At 45.7% G+C, this 21,281-nt stretch overlaps 1 protein-coding gene across 9 annotated transcripts in view; it reads right to left on the bottom strand.

Moving 5' to 3' along the window:
• The window catches only part of FARP2 (FERM, ARH/RhoGEF and pleckstrin domain protein 2), a 136,324-nt gene that overhangs the window by 36,075 nt on the left and 78,968 nt on the right, over nucleotides 1-21,281 (bottom strand). For 8 of the 9 annotated variants that reach the window (XR_010150259.1, XR_001716566.4, XR_008546878.2 and 5 more), the window contains 4 exons: nucleotides 20,972-21,135; nucleotides 20,268-20,336; nucleotides 18,760-18,817; nucleotides 13,690-13,942 (listed from right to left, as the gene is read on the bottom strand). Coding sequence is in view for 4 of the 9 variants with exons in the window: in XM_016950925.4 (XP_016806414.1) it covers nucleotides 13,690-13,942; nucleotides 18,760-18,817; nucleotides 20,268-20,336; nucleotides 20,972-21,135 (544 nt within the window). In the remaining 5 variants the exon portion in view is untranslated. The remainder of the gene's footprint in view (nucleotides 1-13,689; nucleotides 13,943-18,759; nucleotides 18,818-20,267; nucleotides 20,337-20,971; nucleotides 21,136-21,281) is intronic. The other variant, XR_008546879.2, reaches the window with a different exon arrangement.

Here is a 21,281-nt window from a genome sequence, read left to right as displayed (position 1 = left end):
ATAAATGCCACACCATGGTGACTCCTTACTCCACCCACAACTGGTTTTAAAGCAAGATTCTCTCACACTATTGTTGGCACCTTCAGATGCAGTTGCTTATAGTGACCAGTTTATAGAACCCAAACTTGGTTCACTTAACCTAAAACATGTAAGTGTACAGGCAGATTAGTATAGAGCAGCTTCTTGAGAGCAGCTGACATCATGATTCCCTGTTTGCTGGGTTGGCATAAGCAACTCAACAGGTTAACCCTCCAGTGGGACATGGGAGATGGAGCGGAGGAAGTCCTTATTTTCACATTGACAAATCAGGAGCCCTGGAAAGATCTCGCCTGCTGCTAGGAATTCTAGTTATTAGGATTCTTAAGATGAAATATCAGTGCTCATGATAGCAGAGCTTTCCTGTGGAATTTTTCACAAGATACATTGAAAACACAAGGAAACATTCACTGCTATAGAAAACCTAGGTAACATCACTATAGGAAATTATTAACAACAAATTTATTAGAATTTGCTTTTATTACACATTCAGTTAAAGTACACTAAGCAACCGTAAAACAGCATGAAATTCCTACTTCCGCCTTGCCTCACATACTGGGCCACATTTGGTCTTTGTCACTTCTGAAGGGCTCAAAGTGGAACTGTGGCTTTGTGCTAGCCCCTGAAGCGTGGATTACTTCTTATGTTGAAAACAGGCATGTTTCCGAAGATGCGCTGTTTGGGGTTTGTGTTCCAGAATCTTCTTTGTCCTCAATAAGCCAGAATTTCACAAGGAGATATCTTATGTGATGAAAATTCAGAAAAAGTCTAGAAGCTACTAGTATCTATTTATTCTTCATAACTGTATATTGTTCAGGGTGTAGCAGGAAGATGTTTTCCACTCATTGCTTCTGGAAGTTAGAGTCGGCCTTCACTATTCTGCCCTTGTGTCCTTCCAGGGGTCCTCACAGCACCTCACTCAGAGAAGTACAGTCCAACAGCAAGTTACTAGTTGACAGTTTACCAAAAAGTTGCTGCAAAATCTGCCTTTAAGTTGCAGGAGGTAAAACTTGAGGAAATGGCATAATCACGAGACCCATCATAATGTGTGCTGCCATGACGCTGCTGGGGTTGCAAACAGGCCATGGCCAGGGTGGGGTAATAGGGCTGTAAATTAGAAAGGGCCACTCCTGGCCGGGTGCGGTGGCTCATGGCTATAATCCCAACACTTTGGGAGGCCGAGGTGGGTGGATCACGAGGTCAGGAGTTCGAGACCAGCTTGGCCAAGATGGTGAAACCCTGTCTCTACTAAAAATACAAAAATTAGCCAGGTGTGGTGGCATGTGCTCATAATACCACCTACTCAGGAGGCTGAGGCAGGAGAATCGCTTGAACCCGGGAGGTGGAGGTTGCAGTGAGCCGCGATTGCACCACTGCACTCCAGCCTGGGCAACAGAGGAAGGCCCCATCTCAAAAAAAAAAAAAAAAAAAACAGTAAGTGCCACTCCCAGTAAACAACCCCTCATAAAGGAAGGACACTCCCCTTTAGGATACACTGCTCATTTGGAATAAACATTTTTGGTTCTATGGAGGTTAAAAGTCATCATTTGATAATATTATAAATACTTTTTTTTTTTTTTTGAGACAGAGTCTCGCTCTTTCACCCAGGCTGGAGTGCAATGTTGCGATCTCGGCTCACTGCAAGCTCCGCCTCCCAGGTTCACGCCATTCTCCTGCCTCAGCCTCCCGAGTAGCTGGGACTACAGGCGCCCACCACCACGCCTGGCTAATTTTTTGTATTTTTAGTAGAGACGGGGTTTCACCGTGTTAGCCAGGATGGTCTCGATCTCCTGACCTTGTGATCTGCCCGCCTTGGCCTCCCAAAGTGCTGGGATTACAGGCATGAGCCACCGCGCCCAGCCATAAATACATTTTTTGAGACAAAGTCTCTGTCGCCCAGGTTGGAGTGCAGTAGCACGATCTCGGCTCACTTCAACCCCTGCTTCCTGGGTTCATGCCATTCTTGTGCCTCAGCCTCCTGAGTAGCTGGGACTAGAGATGCACGCCACCATGCCTGGCTAATTTTTGTATTTTTAGTACAGACAGAGTTTCGCCATGTTGGCCAGGTTGGTCTCAAACTCCTGACCTCAAGTGATCTGCCTGCCTTGGCCTCCCAGAGTGCTGGGATTACAGGTGTGAGCCACCGCTCCGGCCCTATTATAAATACTTTCTACTTAACAAAAAATGGTCAACTCACAATTTAGTGGATACATTAAAAAGTACCACAAATTACCGTTAAACATTTTTCTTTTTTTTTTTTTTTGAGACCAAGTCTCTCACTCTGTCACCCAGGCTGGAGTGCAATGGCATGATCTCGGCTCACTGCAATCTCCGCCTCCTGGGTTCAAGCGATTCTCGTGCCTCAGCCTCCCGAGTAGCTGGGACTACAGGTGCCCGCCACCATGCCCAGCTAATTTTTGTATTTTTAGTAGAGATGTGGTTTCACCATGTTGGCCAGGCTGGTCTCGAACTCATGACTTCAGGTGCTCCACTTGCCTTGGCCCCAAAGTGCTGGGATTACAGATGTGAGCCACTGTGCCCGGACTCTTTTTCTTTCTTCTTCTTTTTTTTAATGGATGGGATCTTATGAAGTCCAATCTGAACTTGAACTCCTGGCCTCAAACAGTCCTCCTGCCTTAACCCTCTGTGTAGCTAGGACTACAGGCATGCACCACTGTGCCTAATTTAAACATTTCTTTAAATGTTAGCTATAGCAAACCTTATAAATCAAGCCTACTTCAAATTACACAAACATAGATCCTACATGAAAGTCAATAAATCTGTGGGGAGACTTTTTTTTTTTTTAAACAAGCAACTGGCGATGAATGTGTAACTTTATTTATACACGAAGTTGTTGGACTGTGTCCTCATGCCTGATTTTGTAAGGGCTGTTGCATTTATCCCTGGGGAACAGGTTTAGCTGAAGTCACCAACACAGATGTACTCCACAGTGAGAAAACAAGTGTGGGACCATGGCTCTGAAGAGTGCTTTCCACAGTGACATACGACAGGATAAAGTTAGTGCCTTTTAGGCTCTGCAATTTTGAATTCTGTGGATATCATAAAAGGACACTTGGCCGTAGTGCTCCTCTGTCTTAGAAAATCTTTTTGACACTGATAATGCATATCAGAATGCATGGTTAAAAGCAGATGTTGGCCGAGCTTACGCCTGTAATCCCAGCACTTTGGGAAGCTCAAGCAGGTGAATCACATGAGGTCAGGAGTTTGAGAGAAGCCTGGCCAGCATGGTGAAACCCCATCTCTACTAAAAATACAAAAATTTGCCGGGTGTGGTGGTGTATGCCTGTAATTCTAGCTACTCGGGAGGCTGAGGTAGGAGAATCGCTTGAACCCGGGAGGTGGAGGGTGCAGTGAGCCAAGATCGTACCACTGCACTCCAGCCTGGGGAACAGAGTGAGACTGTGTCTCAAAAAAAGAAAAAAAAAGGCAGAGAAGTTTTAAAATGCTAAATATCAAGTTTTAGGTGCCACAGAATATGTTTAGCTTTACTTGACATGGTAAATAATTGATCTTAGGTATCTGTAAAAAATAAACTCTAAATCCGAGGTCATCTACTGAATAACAGCCAGTAAGAATCAGCCTTGCTCTGCATTTCGAGAGTCCCTTTTATAAAATTCATATCATATACAACTCATAGGAGGACACACCGACCACACACAAAGATGAGGCCCAGCTATCTCACTATATCCTCAAGGACTGATTTCTTTACCCATAGACAAGACGTCAATTGCCAACATTAAAAGACTTGAAATTGAGAGATACAAACAGTAGTTATGTTTTACTGAGCTCTGCACTTTTGCTGGGATGGATCACAAACTGTCCACTGGCTGTTCACCAATGGGCTTCATTGCATAGACTGCACTTTGGGAAAAGAATAACATCTGAAATACTCTCAAAGCGGCAAATTGGCCAGGCGCGGTGGCTCATGCCTGTAATCTCAGCACTTTGGAAGGTCGAAGTGGGTGGATTACTTGAGCCCAGGAGTTTGAGACCAGCCTTGGCAACACAGTGAAACCCTGTCTCTACAAAAACAAAAAAATTAATATAATTATCAAAAATTTAGCCAGGTGTGGTGGTGTGCTTGCCTGTAGTCCCAGCTACTCAGGAGGTGGAGGTGGAAGAAATGACTGAGCCTGGGAAGTCAAGGCTGCAGTGAGCCGTGATCAGGCCACCACACTCCAGCAAATAACAAGATTTGATCATCTTCAAAATATATATATTTATTTTTCTTTAGACAGTCTTGCTCTGTTGCCCAGGCTGGAGTGCAGTGGCGCAATCTCAGCTCACTACAACCTCCGCTTCCTGGATTCAAACGATTCTCAGGCCTTAGCCTCCCAAGTAGCAGGGATTACAGGCATGTGCCACTGTGCCTGGCTAATTGTTTTGTATTTTTAGTATAGAGACAGTTTTTGCCATGTTGGTCTCAAACTCCTAGCCTCAAGTGATTGGCCCACCTCAGCGTCCCGAATTGCTGGGATTACAGGTGTGAGCCGCCATGCCCAGCCTTTTTTGAGACTGAGTCTCGCTCTGTCTCCCAGGCTGGAGTGCAATTGCAGTGGCTCAATCTCAGCTCACTGCAGCCTCTACCTCCTGGGTTCAAGCAATTCTCCTGCCTCAGCCTCCTGAGTAGCTGGGATTACAGGCACACACCACCATACCCAGCTAATTTTCGTATTTTTAGTAGAGACGGGGTTTCACCATGTTGGCCAGGCTGGTCTTGAACTCCTGACCTAGTGATCCGCCCACCTCAGCCTCCCAAAGTGCTGGGACTACAGGCGTGAGCCACCGCGCCTTTTTTGTTTTGTTTTGTTTTTTTGGTTGAGACAGGGTCTTGCACTGTTGCCCAGGCTGGAGTGGAGTGGCACAATCATGGCTCACTGCAGCTTTGCCTTGACCTCCAGGCTCGATCCTCCTACCTCAGCCTTCCGAGTAGCTGGAATCACAGGCACATGTCGCTGTGCCCAGCTATGTTTTAGTTTTTTGTAGAGATGGGGTCTTGCTATGTTGCTCAGGCTGGTCTTGAACTCCTCACTCCCTCCCTGGGCTAAAATGATCCTCCCACCTTGGCTTCCCAAAGTGCTCTGATTCCTGGCCAAAAGACTTAAAATTTAAAACTGTTATTTCAGACTGTCGGCAGTGGGCATCTCTGGCAGATGATTTTCTTTTTTTTTTTTTGAGATGGAGTCTTGCACTGTCACCCAGGCTGGAGTGCAATGGAGCGATCTCAGCTCACTCCAACCTCTGCCTCCCGGGTTCAAGTGATTCTCCTACCTCAGCCTCCTGAATAGCTGGGATTACAGGCACCTGCCACCATGCCTAGCTAATTTTTTTGTGTGTGTGTATTTTTAGTAGAGATGGGGTTTCACTGTGTTGGCCAGGCTAGTCTCGAACTCCTGACCTTGTGATCCACCCTCCTTCGCCTCCCAAAGTGCTGGGATTACAGGCGGGAGCCACTGCGCCCGGTCTGGCAGGTGATTTTCTTTGTGGCAGTCTCTTTACTTTCAGAATTTTCTCAATATTCATCATATGATTTCTGAAATGCCATTTAAAAATCACAATGTTAATTAAACTTTTGTGCTTACCTTCACTTTTTCCTTCAAGACACTGTTTTTATTCATCTAACTAGATGATGAAAGAGAAATATCACATTTAGAGAAAAAGGTAAAGTTATTTTTATTTCATACTTTTAAATTCTCCTCTTTAAAACTCTAACAAATGATTCTTGAAAATATTTGCCTATTAGTGGAGGAAGAATCAGCTCCTGCTTGGCAAAATTCAAGGTCAAGTTGAAGGTTAACTTCAGAGGAGGTACAGGAAACTGAGGCTCAATGAATGAATTGTTACGCTTTTTTTTGTTTTTTTTTTTTTTTTTTTCCTTTTTCTGGAGAACGGGGTCTCGCTATATTGCCCAGGCAGGTCTCGAAGTCCTGGGCTCAAGCTATCCTCCCGCCTCTTGCCTCCCTGAGAGCTGGGATTACAGGCGTGAGCCACCGCGCCCGGCCAAATGAATTGTTAATTCCAGCAGAAAAGGAAAATGTGGAACTGTCCAAGGGATCCAAGTAAATGTGAACCTGATGAGTTAGCCGAAAATTATTTCTGGCTTCTCTACTGGAAGAGGATGTCATGAGTGGCTCTTACACAAAATCTGGCTCAAAGAATACAAGTGGGAGATAGAAAAATGGTTAATGGCAAGGGGTCCAGGTATTGGTTCATCTCTTACTGTGCATTCAGTTCACCTCCCTACCCGGCATCACTGCCCACAGGACAGGACGTGAAGGTGTGATGCATGGCACAGCTTTCCAAAGGGCCATTTGGGGTTTTAATGAGCTGACACACGAAGCCTTGGGCCACGGCTTGGTAGGCAGCACACAGTGGAGCCACCGCTGCTGCTCTCCCATGGTTCAGACAACTGTATCAACACACGAAGTGCTCCCAATAATCTTTGTTTCTTTCCTGTTTTGCGCTAAATAAACGAGACCTTTTCCTTCCTAAGAAAAACAGGTGTTCCAACCTATAACAGCAAGTTGTCCTTTGGGCCATTTGTCCAGATCTGCTATCTGCCAGGTGTACGGTCTCCTCTTGAATAAGTGAAGGTGCTCCACAGTCTCTATGTTTTTGTTCTAATACATTGTGTCCAAAACTTTGAGAAGCATGCTCTGACTTATGAATCTTTCTATTGGAACAATGGAGGCAAGGTCCCGAAAACAAACTATTCAAGTAAACTAAATAAAGGGTGATAGTTATTAGGATTAGGAAAGAAATATAATCTGAACTGACATATTTGAAGAACATAAAGGCCACACGGTTTTTACCATCTAAATCAGTCAACTTATAGACCTCATACAGAAATGCTTTTGAGCAGTTTCTTGAAATCAGGATTTAGGCACCCAGGTGCCTCCCACTTCATCCTTAGGCAGCGGATGCTGGGCAGGGGTGGCCCCAGGACCAGGAGGGTGATGGTCAGGGAGCAGGGCTGGCATGATGTAGGGGGGGTAAGTGAGGCCCCTGGGACTCTTTCCCCTCTCCTCTAAGTGGGAAGTAACTACCCATCCGTGGGCTCTGAGGAGACCCATGAGTTTGTTCTGACAAGTGCCTTTCTAGAACATGCTGCTGCCACAGCCCCTCTGCTCTGATGTGGCAGGTACAATTGCTGAGCTCCAGGAAGGGCTTACTGCCAGGTGCCTCCCACCCTGGCCTCAGGTGCTCACTGAGCACCCTGCCCACTGGGCAGCAGGTGCTTTAGAGCCCCGGGGAGGCACCACCACCTTCCCAGAGGCGCCTGACATCAGTGGCTGCAGCTCTGTGCTGCTCCAAGGTCCGAAAAGAGCGAGGTGAGGAGCCTATCCTCAAAGGGCTCAAAAGCAGGAGGCAGTGTCCAAAGCCCCCGCCCCCACCCCCTCAGGCGTGTGTGGGGCTAGAGAGGCATGGACACTCCACGGAGGCAGCAGAAACTCGTGGTGGCCGAATGGGAAACTCAAGCTCAGAGTGGAATAAAGCCTTGCCCAGAACCTGCAGAGCTGTCGCACTCTGGGGCAGGGGTCTCTTGTTCACGTCCTCCCCCGTAATTTACAGGGTGGTTTTGGCTGACTGTGGAAAAAACAGGCAATAATAACCTCATCTTCAGAATTTTAAGCCAACAGTATCTGTTCTGTGCACGGTAAAAGCGCAAGGACACAAGGCCCGCCCCGTGGGGTGTGGTGGGGGCCTGCACGGCACATCCTCCCCGACACCCAGCTCTGCTGTGCAGGCCACACCAGGCGAGAGCAGGAAGCACTGACAGAGCTAAGACCAAGAAGAAGCAAGGCACCTTTCCCTACTGGCCTTCCACAGACATCATCACCCATATTAAAACAAGACAATCTGCACAAGAGTCATGGTGCCTGTTCCCTGTTTGTTGCTCAGAAGCCTATGAAGATGTCAGTGACACTGTTATAAAAAATATGCAGCTGCTTCAGGGATTAATATGCAAAATAATCTTTAACTTATATAAATCAAAACTAAAAGTAGAGGGAAAGAAAGCTAAAAAGCCCATTTAAAAATTCACAGTAAATACATCCTTATTTTATTGAACACTTAAAAAAATCTAAATTAGTACATATCTGCAAATTTATAAATGGCAATTTCAATGGAAAACAAATTTTATAAGTACCACAAAGCAGACAACAAAAATGTCTCTTTAAAAAATGAACAAATTCAAATGTATAAGGAAATTTCAGCTCATTTTTTCTTCATTTCCTAGGGGAACGCAATTGTTTTCATGCAAAAGATGGCGCTTCCTTGAACTAGGGGACACGTCAGGCATGGACCACCACGTGGAGAGGGAGGCTAACAGCATCTGCCCACATCCCAGCCGCCTGTGATAGAATATTCCATACGTATGGCTCCCAGATGAGCACCAAAGGGAGACCACAGCAGATACGATTCTGTGGACTTGAGAACCAAATCTATACAAATATTTTCAACTCTAAGTCCCCAAGAGAACATTAACATTTTTGTCTATGAAATAATTTTTCCAGCAATGAATTTTTTTGATATTCCACGAGCTGGGAGGGAACAAGCATACCTTGAAGACATATGTATTGGCATCAAATGTCACATAAACACACAACAGCTGGGAACACACATGCTATGTATGTCACCATGTGATCACAACCACAGCACATGTGAAGTGCTACAATTACTCCTCAGAGCGGTGGAATGGCAGAGGAGCTTGCATGAAAAATCAGAACATACCCGTACACCAAAGCAATTCAGAAGGACCAAGTCACCCTCAGCAAAATGACATTAATGGGAATGACTTAACCAACAGGTTTAAATTTTTCATACTAAACTCTTTTTTTTTGGTGTGCTATTGTCCATCCCTCAATCATCAGTACTAATTTAAAAATGTGTGTTAACTGGAGCAGAGAATCCTAATCTAATTCCATATTTAGAGAATCTCTTGGTAATATAAAAAAGGCACATATCAATACCTAGTGATGTGAAAAATTACATAGCATACGCTATTACATATTTTTCGTGTAGTCAGTTGTATTAACATATAACTGTGCTACTGTTAGACTTGAAATATTTATACATTGGCCTACATAAAGTACCTGGACTTTTGGAAACTTAAATACAAAAACAGTTTGACAGCTAATAAAAATATTCTACCTAAAGCAGAGTATATAATTAGTGGTGGACTTCATGGGTCCAACAGGCACTGTCTGCTGGTGGCCTCTCATTGACGGGGACTGCTGCAGGATTGCGTCCCCTCTGAGTAGACACACCTGGCTATGACAGTGACCCACGGGTAAGTCCTCCTGGGAGCTACCAGTGCAGCCCCTGATGCGCCCTGCCTGAGACTGCAGGCGGAGGATGACAACTGTGCGGCTTTAAGGTTCTGGATGTAACTGAGGAGATCAATAGATTGAGAGAGAACTGTTAACATTTTGCAGGCACTTTCACCTCCACACTCTCAGTGAGCTGTATCCAGACACTTCCAGGAGTGCTGAGTCAAATCTGCATACTTCTTTCAATTTCAGGGTTTATCAGGCCACACCTCTCAGGCTGTGCACTACCCAACACTGGCTTGAAGAAGAGCCACAAAGCACAAAGCAGAAACAAAAGCAGAGCCCAGTGCTGCTGCAGGGCACTATGGCCTCAGGCTGAATTGCTCCTGGAGTTTTGCTATTTAACCACTGTAAACTGTCTTGTTAAGGTGGAAAAGAGCAACGTCAGTGCCTCATTAACTGTTACAAGTGGAAAGACAGAATCTGTAGAGGGAAATGTCTTCCTTATGGTTCTAAAGCCATGGTGCCCACGCTTGCCTTCCCTTCCGTTTCTAAATCCCCTCTGGGTGGACATTACAACCCACTCAAAAGAGAAAGGGGTAAGAGGACTGTGAGCAGTAACTCGGAAGAAAGCCTTGATTGACTTTTTTTTTTTTTTTTTTTTTTTTTGAGACAGGGCCTCACTCTAGCACCCAGGCTCATGCCTGCAATTCCAGCACTTCGGGAGGCTGAGATAGGAGGACTGCTTGAGCCCAGGAGTTCAACACCATCCTGGGCAACATGAAGAGAACCTGTCCCCACAAAAATTTTTTAAAAATTAGCTGGGCGCAGTGATGTGTGCCTGTAGTCCCAGCTACTCAGGAGGCTGGGGTGGGGGGATGGCTTGAGCCCAGGAGGTTGAGGCTGCAGTGAGATGTGACTGTGCCACCATACTCCAGCCTGGGTGACAGGAGTGAGACCCTGTCTCTAAAACAGTAATAATAAAATACTTTAGCAACAAAATACCCAAGGAAAGAAAAAAGGCACTGCTGGGGCAAGCATGGTCAAGTGTGGGTAACATTGAATTTGAGGTGATGCGGGTTCCTTACATTCCTGCTTTGTATATTTTGAAAACTTCCTAAATAAAAAACTAAAGAATTATCTCTAGAAAGTGAGGTTCCATTAACACAAACCAAAAACAGCAAATCTATTTTATAGGAGGCCTAGTAGAAGATGCCCGAGAACAAAATTTATTCAGAATCTCGCACATGAGCGAGTGATGAGATACCTCTGCCGGGGTAGGGGCATGATCCCACTCCTTAGGAAGGAACATTCCAGCTTCCACAGCATTAGCTTCACCAGGGAGCGGCCACCCCTGCCCCACAGCAGTGCTAGCTCAAAACCACCCAAACCTAACCTGCTGTCCAGACGCCAGGGTGGGTTCCCTTAAAAACAAAAAGACAACTTTGTTAGTTCACAGCATCAGCAAGGACCGTCGTCAGGCAACAGGAATGAAGGGGAGAGGAACCATCAGCTACCATATGAATACTAAGGTTTAGGAAAACGTTTTAAATGTAATCTATACTCATTTCTCCCCAGCACACAAATCCAAGGTTTATTTTTGGAGTGACAGTAAGAAAAGAAGAACCTCCCAAACAGTCCTGTCCTGACCTCAGGTTCACTGCTGCGCTTCTGTCTGTTAACAACATTTTCACAGGCATTTGTTAGCCAATGTAGAAAGCTGTGCCCAATGGCCCCTAAAGCATCAAGAAGGCAGGTCTAAATTACCAGGGACAGAACGAATAACAACTATACAGACTGAAAGTTCTAGCTGCATAAGCAAAATGATGAGACTGCGGTTTAGGTATAACAAAGCTACAAAAATGGGAAACTGCCTGATGTGGTTAGCCACAAAACCCCTGCTGGCATCCAGCCAACACTGATGAGAAAAGGAAAACCAGCCCTTGCAAGATGCCCTCAATGGCTCAGACACCTGAGCCACGTGGTCCCTGTGCAATCACAGTAAATCCATCCAGGCAAAACATCAGAGATCTTACAATGTGAACGGGAATGAAATGTAAAGTTTCCACAAGACATTCTGGGAAGAGAATTAAACTTTAAATGTGGTATTGCACTACTAGGTAAGATCAGAAAAGAAAAACAACAAAAACCCCAACCCTATCTGTGGACTTCACAAATTGAACAGTGTCATCTAGGGCTGGCCTGAGACCAGCACTTGTGGGTGCTGAGCTGCATGGCAGTGGTTTCCCCATGACGTCCCTGGATGGACCTACCCACTCTGTGCCACAAACATCAGCCTTGACTTTCATGGTGGTTTAGACTGAGAAGCTCTCCATGTGGTACCCAGCAGGGCCCATGGCACCTGGTATGTGTTTACGGGTATGCTGGATGGGTGGGCAGGGCCACCGTGGCACACCTGCCCCTGGGACCCTTCCCATTGTCCTGGGACAGAATGGTGTTCATGGTGTGTCTGGTTCTGCTTTTTTTGCAACCACGTATCTTCTAGTTCCCAATTAAGCTGAAGAAAAGAAAACAGCTCAAACGTACATAAGTGCATTTTAAACCAACGCCTCTCCAAGACCACTGTCTACACACAGCACTATTTCTGGGTCTCAAGTCAATAATGAGGCAGTGGCCCTTTGACACCTTTAAAAAAAAAATGACATGGTGCCTTTGGCACTGGGACAGTTCCAGGCACCCCCTCACCCCCAACCCCAGTGCAATGGATGACTGTCCCCCCAGAGTCCCAGTGGGACTCTTTTTCTCCACTTGTCTGTGCAAAAGGGTTGCTGAAGAAAAGGCTAATGTCTACGGGGGCCTTAGGGTCTCAGAGTCCCACGAGTTTGACCACAGCACACAGGAGGCCATGGCCTATGGCCATATTTCCCAGGGTTAGGGCTGTAGAGGCATACTCAAGGTTTTGTGTAGCGCAGTGGCTGGACAAGTGAGACAAAACCTGTGTCCTAGTTAATTATAGGCAACAGGGCTCATCTTGAAAAGCAGCATCAATAGTGTAATACACATATTCTATTGAAGATCAACATGAACAGAATTGTGTAACATTCAGAATGTATAGCACCAGTTCTTACTTGAATCAAAGCATATGCCAAAAAACATAAACTACAAAGACCAATTTATCGGTCCTCTAGGAGGACTGGCTGGAGTACTCAGGTCTAAGACTGGAGGCATAGCTTTTACGTCATTCCAAGTGAAAGGTCAAATTTTTTGACATTCAAAAAAGTATAATAAATCAGGAAATTAAAAAAAAATTGAATATCTATCCATGAAATGAAAGTCACTTTCTGTGTTTAAACCAAACAATTCTGAGCTCTAAACCACACAGCGTGGGTGAGTGGGTTGCCTTGTAAAGGAACCCAGAGTGGTCAAGATGGGTTTTTATCTATTTGCTCTCCTGGAGTCAAATTCTTTAAATTGTTCTGTAAATCAAAAGGGACTCTTTCTCCACTTGTGTGTGCAAAAGGGTTGCTGAAGAAAAGGCTTATGTCTAGGGGGGCCTCGGTTTCAGAGTCCCATGAGTCTGACTCTGTGCTGCTGGAGTCCTCGGCCGTCGTGGGTGGGTAGCTGAGCTGCTCTAACTGGTCGATGATGTCAGAGAACTGGAAGGCTGAGCTGGACTCAGAGCGGACTGAGTAGGCTGGGAAGTTGACCATGGAGCTGGCCTCAGATTGATTGGCTGAGCTGCATGTGTGCACAGACAGCCCACCACGTAGTGGCATGTTATTGAGGGAGCTGTTTTCAGACTGGCTGTTCCTCAGTGAGCTGGTCTCAGAAGGACCCAGCAGGCGCTGCATCCGGCTGGCCTGCGCCTTCACCTCAAATAGCTCCGAGGTGTCTGAGGGGTGTGCGTTCCCATTGAAGTCACTTTCCTCCTCAAATGCAAAACCGTCTTCTGTGTTCATATCTACTGCCTCCGTGGAGTACCTGCCTGGGCTGGACTGAGCAGACCCTGGAAGCTCACACAAAGGAGGGGCCACCAGAGGCTGGGCAGAGGCCTGAGGGTCCTGTGGGACTACAGAGCCATAAGGAAAAGAAAATGCCTCAGAGCCTCCAGCAAAGAAGGAGATGTCTGCTGGGTCATCGTCTATGAACTCCTCAGATACCTGCAGCTGCGCATTTGTCAATGTGAAAGCAGGGGCCCCCCCACGACACTGCCGGTCACACCGGTGCTCCCCACTGGGAGGAAATGAGCCTGTGGTAAAGTCATCCCCACCATTGTCATTTTTACAAGCAGCACTGAGCTCCCTCCCGGCCCTCCTTGTGTCTAGGTCTAAGGCACTGAAACTCTGCCCCCCAGCACAGACAGAACCACAGCTGCTCACAACATGACAAAACCCGACACCTGGACCAGGCTGGAGTGCGGGGGGCCCGAGGGGCTGGGCCGATGGTGTGTCGGGGCCTCCAGCCACTGCTCCACTGCTCCTCTCTGCAGCTGGACTCTTGATGTAGGAAACCTGGGGATCTGTGCGGGAGCTGCTGCTGTCCTTAAACTCTGGCAGGCCAGAGGGGACCAGAGTGGAGGGAGAGAGCGAGTAAAAGGCATTCGCTGAAGATGGGGAGGCAGGAGTCCTCAATCCCTCGGGGAATGAGATGCTCTGGGAACCAAAGTTAAGAAAAGAAAAAAAGGATATAAAATTACAAATTACCACTAGAAGTTGCAAAGCCACCTGGCCTAACTTAGGGCATCCACACATTTCTATCACAGCTTTCATGAAAATGGGCAATTCACTAGACTTTCCCTTGTAGAACTGAAGATTTGTAAAAGCATTGCAAATCAACCCAGGATCGTCTGTTTACAAACCCTTACAATTCCATTTTTTTCTCTTATGACATGAAATATCCACAATAAAGAAAAGTTTTTTAAATTAAATTACAATTTTTAATTTTTTTAGAGACAGGGTCTTGCTCTGTTGCCCAGGGTGGAGTACAGTGGTGCCATCATAGCTCAAACTCCTGGCCTCAAGTGATCCACCCATCTTCGCCTTCCAACATGCTGGGATTACAGGTACATGCCACCATGCCTGGCTAAGAAAACCTCCATCTTGCAGAACCTAATGACACGTGGTCCACGTCTTCCTGGAATCCCCTGTTACCAGGAGATTCATAGTTTTGTTGAGGGGTAAAATACAGCTGGAGAGGGAGTGAACCATTCCACTCAGCCAATAGAACCCTAAACCACAGTACTGACAGGTGAGTAACAAGTCCAAGTTCTACAGTAATGCGCACTCATCTGTCAGAGATGTATCGTCGCGAGGGAGTTAGGACACACACCAATCCACTCATACATGTAAGGGAAGGTTGAGGGTCACTGCCTAGGATGCCCTTTGCCAATGGGAGTGGCACAAGAGACCTGGGGCCTTCCAAAAGCACAGGAGTGGCCACAAGTCTGAGGGAGAAGCAGCTCCCAAGCAGGATGAGGAAATACTGAGGGGCCAGGACCAGATGTCCAGTGGCTATGCTGCATCACCCGCTGCTCCATAGGTGCCCTAACACATCCTCCCCTCATGGTTCCACACACAAGGACACGGCTGAGCCCCCTCTACTCGCTAAGTGTCACTCCTCGCGCGCTATCACGGGATGCAGTCACGCTTTGGGGACATCCCTTACGATATATACACACGCCACATCGTTAAGAGTGTGGTCAGACCAAAATATAACCAAACACAACTGAATAACTTTTTGTGCAATATGTACACAGGCAATATACACATGCACGTGTTACCATATGTAAAAGGTGCAAATGTAACTGCACAAGGCTTAGTTACTAGGCTTTCAGAAACAAAATAGTAGGCCACAGTCCATAAGATTAACCTATTTTCAAATGCTGATCTTATCATGTCTCAATTATTCAACCATATTCAATATTCTCATGTGGCTTTTAAAATGGAATGGAAGAAAATTGAAAGCGTAAAGGTTTTATTTATTTATTTATTTATTTTTGAGATGAAGTTTCACTCTTGTCACTCAGGCTGGAGTGCAATGTGCCATCTCGGCTCACTGCAACCTCCACCTCCCAGGTTCAAGCAATTCTCCGGTCTCAGCCTCCCGAGTAGCTGGGATTATAGGCGCCTACCACCATGCCTCACTAATTTTTGTATTTTATTAAACCTGGGGTTTCACCATGTTGGCCAAGCTGGTCTCAAACTCTTGACCTCAGGAGATCTGCCCGCCTTGACCTCCCAAAGTGCTGGTATTACAGCTGTTGAGTCACTGTGCCCGTCCTTAAAGGTAACTTTTAGATGATTCTTATTTTGACATTAAATTCTTTTGAAGGCCGGGCGTGGTGGCTCACGCCTGTAATCCCAGCACTTTGGGAGGCCGAGTCGGGCGGACTATGAGTTCAGGAGATCAAGACCATCCTGGCTAACACGGTGAAACTCTGTCTCTCCAAAAAATACAAAAAATCAGCCAGGCATTGTGGCATGCACCTGTAGTCCCAGCCACTTGGGAGGCTGAGGCAGGAGAATCACTTGAACCCGGGAGGTGGAGGTTGCAATGAACCAAGATCGCACCACCGCACTCCAGCCTGGGCGACAGAGCGAGACTCTGTCTCAAAAAAAAGAAAAAAAAAATTCTAACTTTGTGGTTGGGTATGCTGGCTCATGCCTGTAATCCCAACATTTTGGGAGGCTGAGGCAGAAGGATCACTTGAGCCCAGGAGTTTGAGACCAGCCTGGGCAACATGGTGAGACTCTGTCTCTACAAAAAAAATACAAAATTAGCTGGGTGCGGTGGCATGCGCCTGTAGTCTCAGCTACTTGGGAGGCTGAGGTGGAAGGATCACCGGAGCCTGGGAGGTTGAGGCTGCAACGAGCTGTGATCATGCAGCCGAGATGATAGAGTGAGACCCTGTCTCCAAAAAAAAAAAGAAAAAAAAATCAAACTGTGTAAAGGAACAATTAAAAATACATTTCCCTTTAATTTCAATTGAATTAACAAGAAATTTCTAAAGAGGAAACATATCTAAAAGAGTTGGCCAGGCGCGGTGGCTCACGCCTGTAATCCCAGCACTTTGGGAGGCTGAGCGGGTGGATCACGAGGTCAGGAGATCGAGACCATCCTGGCTAACACGGTGAAACCCCGTCTCCACTAAAAAATACAAAAAAAATTAGCCAGGCATGGTGGCGGGCACCTGTAGTCCCAGCTACTCAGGAGGCTGAGGCAGGAGAATGGCGTGAACCCAGGAGGCGGAGCTTGCAGTGAGCCAAGATCGTGCCACTGCACTCCAGCCTGGGCGACAGAGCGAGACTCTGTCTCAAAAAAACAAACAAAAAAACCAGAGAGTTTAAGAAGGTTTTCATGTACCCATGAAAAAAACTGGGATACCATGAGCTTTTCTTTTTGAGACATTCTTACCCTGTTGTCTAGTCTGGGGTGCAGTGGTACAATTGTGGCTCACTGCAGCCTTGAACTCCTGGGCTCAAGTGATCCTCGTACCTCAGCCTCCCAATTAGCTGGGACTATAGTTCAGTGCCACCACACCTGGCTAATTTAAAAAAAGATCTTCAGATAGATAGGTCTCACTATGTTGTCCAGGCTGGTCTCAAACTCCTGGCTTCAAGCAATCCTCCAGCCTCAGCCTCTTGAGTAGTTGGGATTAAGGGTGTGAGCCACTGTGCCCAGTTCACATGACCTTTAATATAATGAGGTGCAAGTGTAGCTTCTGAAGTGCTATGACAGTATAAATGACAAACCATTAAAAAAATTGACACTGTACAGAGATAAAAGTTGAAACTGTAGCACCATGAAGAAAGAGTTATGATATGTTACATAAAAATAGCAAGATTCTGACTAGGCATGGTGGCTCATGCCTATAATCCAAGCACTTTGGGAGGCCAAGGCAGGCGTATCACTTGAGGCCAGGAGTTCGAGACCAGCCTGGCCAACATGGTGAAACCATGTCTCTACTAAAAAACACAAAAATCAGCCAGGTGGCTGGGCGTGGTGGCTCATGCCTGTATTCCCAGCACTTTGGGAGGCCGAGGCGGGCAGATCATGAGGTCAGGAGATCAAGACCACCCTGGCTAACACAGTGAAACCCCGTCTCTACTAAAAATACAAACAAATTAGCTGGGCGTGGTGGCAGGCGCCTGTAGTCCCAGGCTACAGGGAGGCTGAGGCAGGTGAATGGTGTGAACGCGGGAGGTGGAGCTTGCAGTGAGCCGAGATCGCGCCACTATACTCCAGCCTGGGCGACAGAGCAAGACTCCGTCTCCAAAAAAAAAAAAAAAAAAAAAAAAAAAAAAAATATATATATATATATATATATATATATATACATATATATATATATGTATGTATGTATATGTATATGTCAGCCAGGCATGGTGGTATGTGCCTGTAATCACAGCTACTTGGGAGGCTGAGGAATGAGAATCACTTGAACCCAGGAAGCAGAGGTTGCAGTGAGCCTAGATCATGCCACTGCACTCCAGCCTGGGCAAGAGAGTAAGACTCTCTCTGGTAAAACAAAACAAAACATGCAAGATTCAATGTAAAAATATGCTTGCATATGGAAGTTAACATGCCAGCATAAAAATGCAAAGGGACTGCAGTGAAGTAGACCTGAAACATGAGAAGGTCGCTGATGTCCCATCACAGTGGCACAGAACAGCTGTTGTCACATTCTGGGACATTCTTGTCAAATGTTTTTGTATGAAGTGTCTGTGTGAGTTGGTGTATCTTTGTTTTGATATAGTTGCAATCATGCCAAAGACATAGAGATACAAATTTGTTTCCTGCTTTTCATTTGTAACAGAACAGCAAGAATTTCTCCATGTTACCACATACTCTTTTTAAGCCACCCTTTTAGCAGTTAACAAAAAATCCTACTAAGTGAATACAGCTAAAAACGTAGTTAGTAAGTCATCTGGCACAGATGAGAGTTGTCAGGATTTTGTGGTGTATTACACACAACACTATGATGCACATCTCAACATACAGGCTTTCTCTTTCTCTTTTTTTTGAGACAGGATCTTGCTCTGTCATCCAGGCTGGAGTGTAGTGCCACTATCTTGGCTCACTGTAGCCCCAACTTCCTGGGCTCAAGACATTCTTCCATCTCAGCTCCCTGAGTAGCTGAGACTACCCGTGCGCCACCATCATGCTCGGCTAATTTTTGTATTTTTTGTAGAGACAAGATTTCGCCATGTTGCCCAGGCTGGTCTCGAATTCCTGGACTGAAGCAACCCTCCTGCCCTGGCCTCCCAAGGAGCTGGGATTACAGGCATGGGCCACTGCCCTGCTGGCTTTCTATTCAGGACCCCTTTCTGAAAACAGAGTCCCAGGATTACAATTGCTGCATTAAATAATATGATTAATTTTAAGACTCTTGTTACAATACTGACAGACTATTTTCCAAAAGAGTACAGGGAACTCCTACTGCCCCCATGTTGAACCGGAAGAGACTAACCTGTTTTGGTAGGTCTGCAGTCAGAGCTCGAACGGACATGTGGGTCTTGCTGTGCCTTCTGCAAAACAGAGGACGAGCTGTGAGAAACCAAACCCTCCCCTTCTCAGCGCCTGTTTTTAAAGCAGCAAGCATGTACTGTATCCATGAAGAAAACCTCACAAGAAAATGTAGCTAAGAGGTATCTAACTTGAAAGCGGCAGGAGAATGGAAAACAAGAATTCAAATAAAAAACAGAGGTCCCAAGAGAGGTAAGATTACACACCCACACTAAAGGAAAAAATTCCATGTGCGGAGAAACAAGAATTTTCAGATTAAATGTTTACTATAGGCCGGGTGCAGTGGTTCACACCTGTAATCCCAGCACTTTGGGAGGCCGAGGCGGGTGGATCACGAGGTCAGATCAAGACCATCCTGGCTAACACTATGAAACCCCGTCTCTATTAAAAATACAAAAAATTAGCTGGGTGTGGTGGTGGGCGCCTGTAGTCCCAGCTACTTGGGAGGCTGAGGCAAGAGAATGGCGTGAACCCAGGAGGTGGAGCTTGCAGTGAGCCGAGATCCCACTACTGCACTCCAGCCTGGACGACAGAGCAAGACTCCATCTCAAAAAAAAAAAAAAAAAAAAAAAAATTTACTATACTATGTAAAAATATATATAAGCTAAGCTATACAGAAGAGAAACTAAAAATATCTCTGTGTATACAATGTCTATATAAAAATATTACAAGCCAGGTGCAGTGGCTCACACCTGTAATCCCAGCACTTTGGGAGGCCGAGGCGGGTGGATCATGAGGTCAGGAGGTCGAGACCACCCTGGCTAACACAGTGAAACCCCATCTCTACTAAAAATACAAAAGATTTGCCAGGCGTGGTGGCAGGCGCCTGCAGTCCCAGCTACTCGGGAGGCTGAGGCAGAAGAATGGTGTGAACCCGGGAGGCGGAGCTTGCAGTGAGCCAAGATCGCACCACTGCACTCCAGCTTGGGCGACAGAGCGAGACTCTGTCTCAAAAAAAAAAAAAAAAAAAAAATTACAAATCCACTTTCTTTAAAACATTGAAACTGAACTCCTGTAAAAATACACATTCATGTATTTGAAGTGACTTTTAGTCAAGTAAAGATTAATATTTAAAACAGGCTGGGCATGGTGGCTCACACCTATAATCGCAGCACTTTGGGAGGCTGAGGTTGGAGGATTACTTGAGCCCACATGTTTGAGACCAGCCTGGGCAACATAGCAAGACCCTGTCTCTACAGAAAAAAAAAAACACACAAAAAACTAGCCAGGGGATAGTGGTGTGCACCTATATTCCCAGCTACTCGGGAGGCTGAGGTGGGAGGATTGCTTGAGCCCAGGAGTCTGAAGCTGCAGTGAGCCATGATCATGCCACTGTACTCCAGCTTAGGTAACAGAGCAAGACTCAGTCTCTCTTTTCGCTCTCTCTCCATATATATATTTAAATTTTAATTTTAAAAGCACACACTTTACATCATAAAGGCCAGAGCTTACCTTTCATATGGAATTCTCTTCATTCCACTGTCTTTGAAATAATCTACTAGTTGTTTCTGAGTTCTTCCACTGTGAATATTCAGATTTTTAATAAAGAACAGTAAGTCAGCATTAATTTTTCAGAGTAAAAGACAAAAGAAAAGATTTACCCATCCTCTCTCATAAATATACACACATATATTTTATTTTTTGAGACTGAGTCTCGCTCTATTGCCCAGGGTGGAGTGCAGTGGCGTGATCTCTGCCTCATGGGTTTAAGCGATTCTCATGCCTCAGCCTCCCGAGTAGCTGGGATTACAGGTGCCCGCTAACACGCCCAGCTAATTTTTGTATTTTTAGTAGAGATGGGGTTTCACCATGTTGGCCAGGCTGATATCGAATTCCTGACCTCAAATGATCCACCCGCCTTGGCCTTCCAAAGTGCTGGGATTACAGGTGTGAGCCACCGGGCTCGGCCCACATACATATTTTAAAGTTATACTTTGTAGTAAGCGTAACTGAATTTGTATGCAAAGTTTTATTAAGCCTATTTTTTCCATTATTTTATTTCATATGCTTCCTCTAGTTATTCTTTCACAATACCTCCACTTTGTGTGTAATTCTCTGAAATATTTTATAACACTTCTTTCTTGACTAGGAATTACCTATTTTCTCAGCTTTACAAACCAGTGAGGGGCCCATGCAAGCCATGGCATGGCCCCTACCTGTATCTGAAGGAGGAGCCCCGGCTGAAGAAGACGGCTTTTGCTTTTGGCTTAGGTTGGTCCAAAAGTCTAAAAAAGGTGTGATACTCCACACAAATCTTCCAGAAGTTCTTACATTCATCTCTACTACCCAACAAAAATTCTAATGTGTCCTGGTAAGGTCCCTAGAAACAAAACACAAAGGTTAATTAATTCAAGAATGAAGTATTGGACAAGAGAAAGTACACTTAGGAAGCAGATCACACGATAGGGAATTCCAAAATTAAAAATTAGTAAGGTTTTTTTTTGAGACAGGATCTTGCTCTGTGCC

The sequence above is a fragment of the Pan troglodytes genome, chromosome 13, assembly GCF_028858775.2.
Source record: "Pan troglodytes isolate AG18354 chromosome 13, NHGRI_mPanTro3-v2.0_pri, whole genome shotgun sequence".
Classification (NCBI taxonomy): domain Eukaryota; kingdom Metazoa; phylum Chordata; class Mammalia; order Primates; family Hominidae; genus Pan; species Pan troglodytes.
This window is presented reverse-complemented; position numbering and strand designations above follow the sequence as displayed.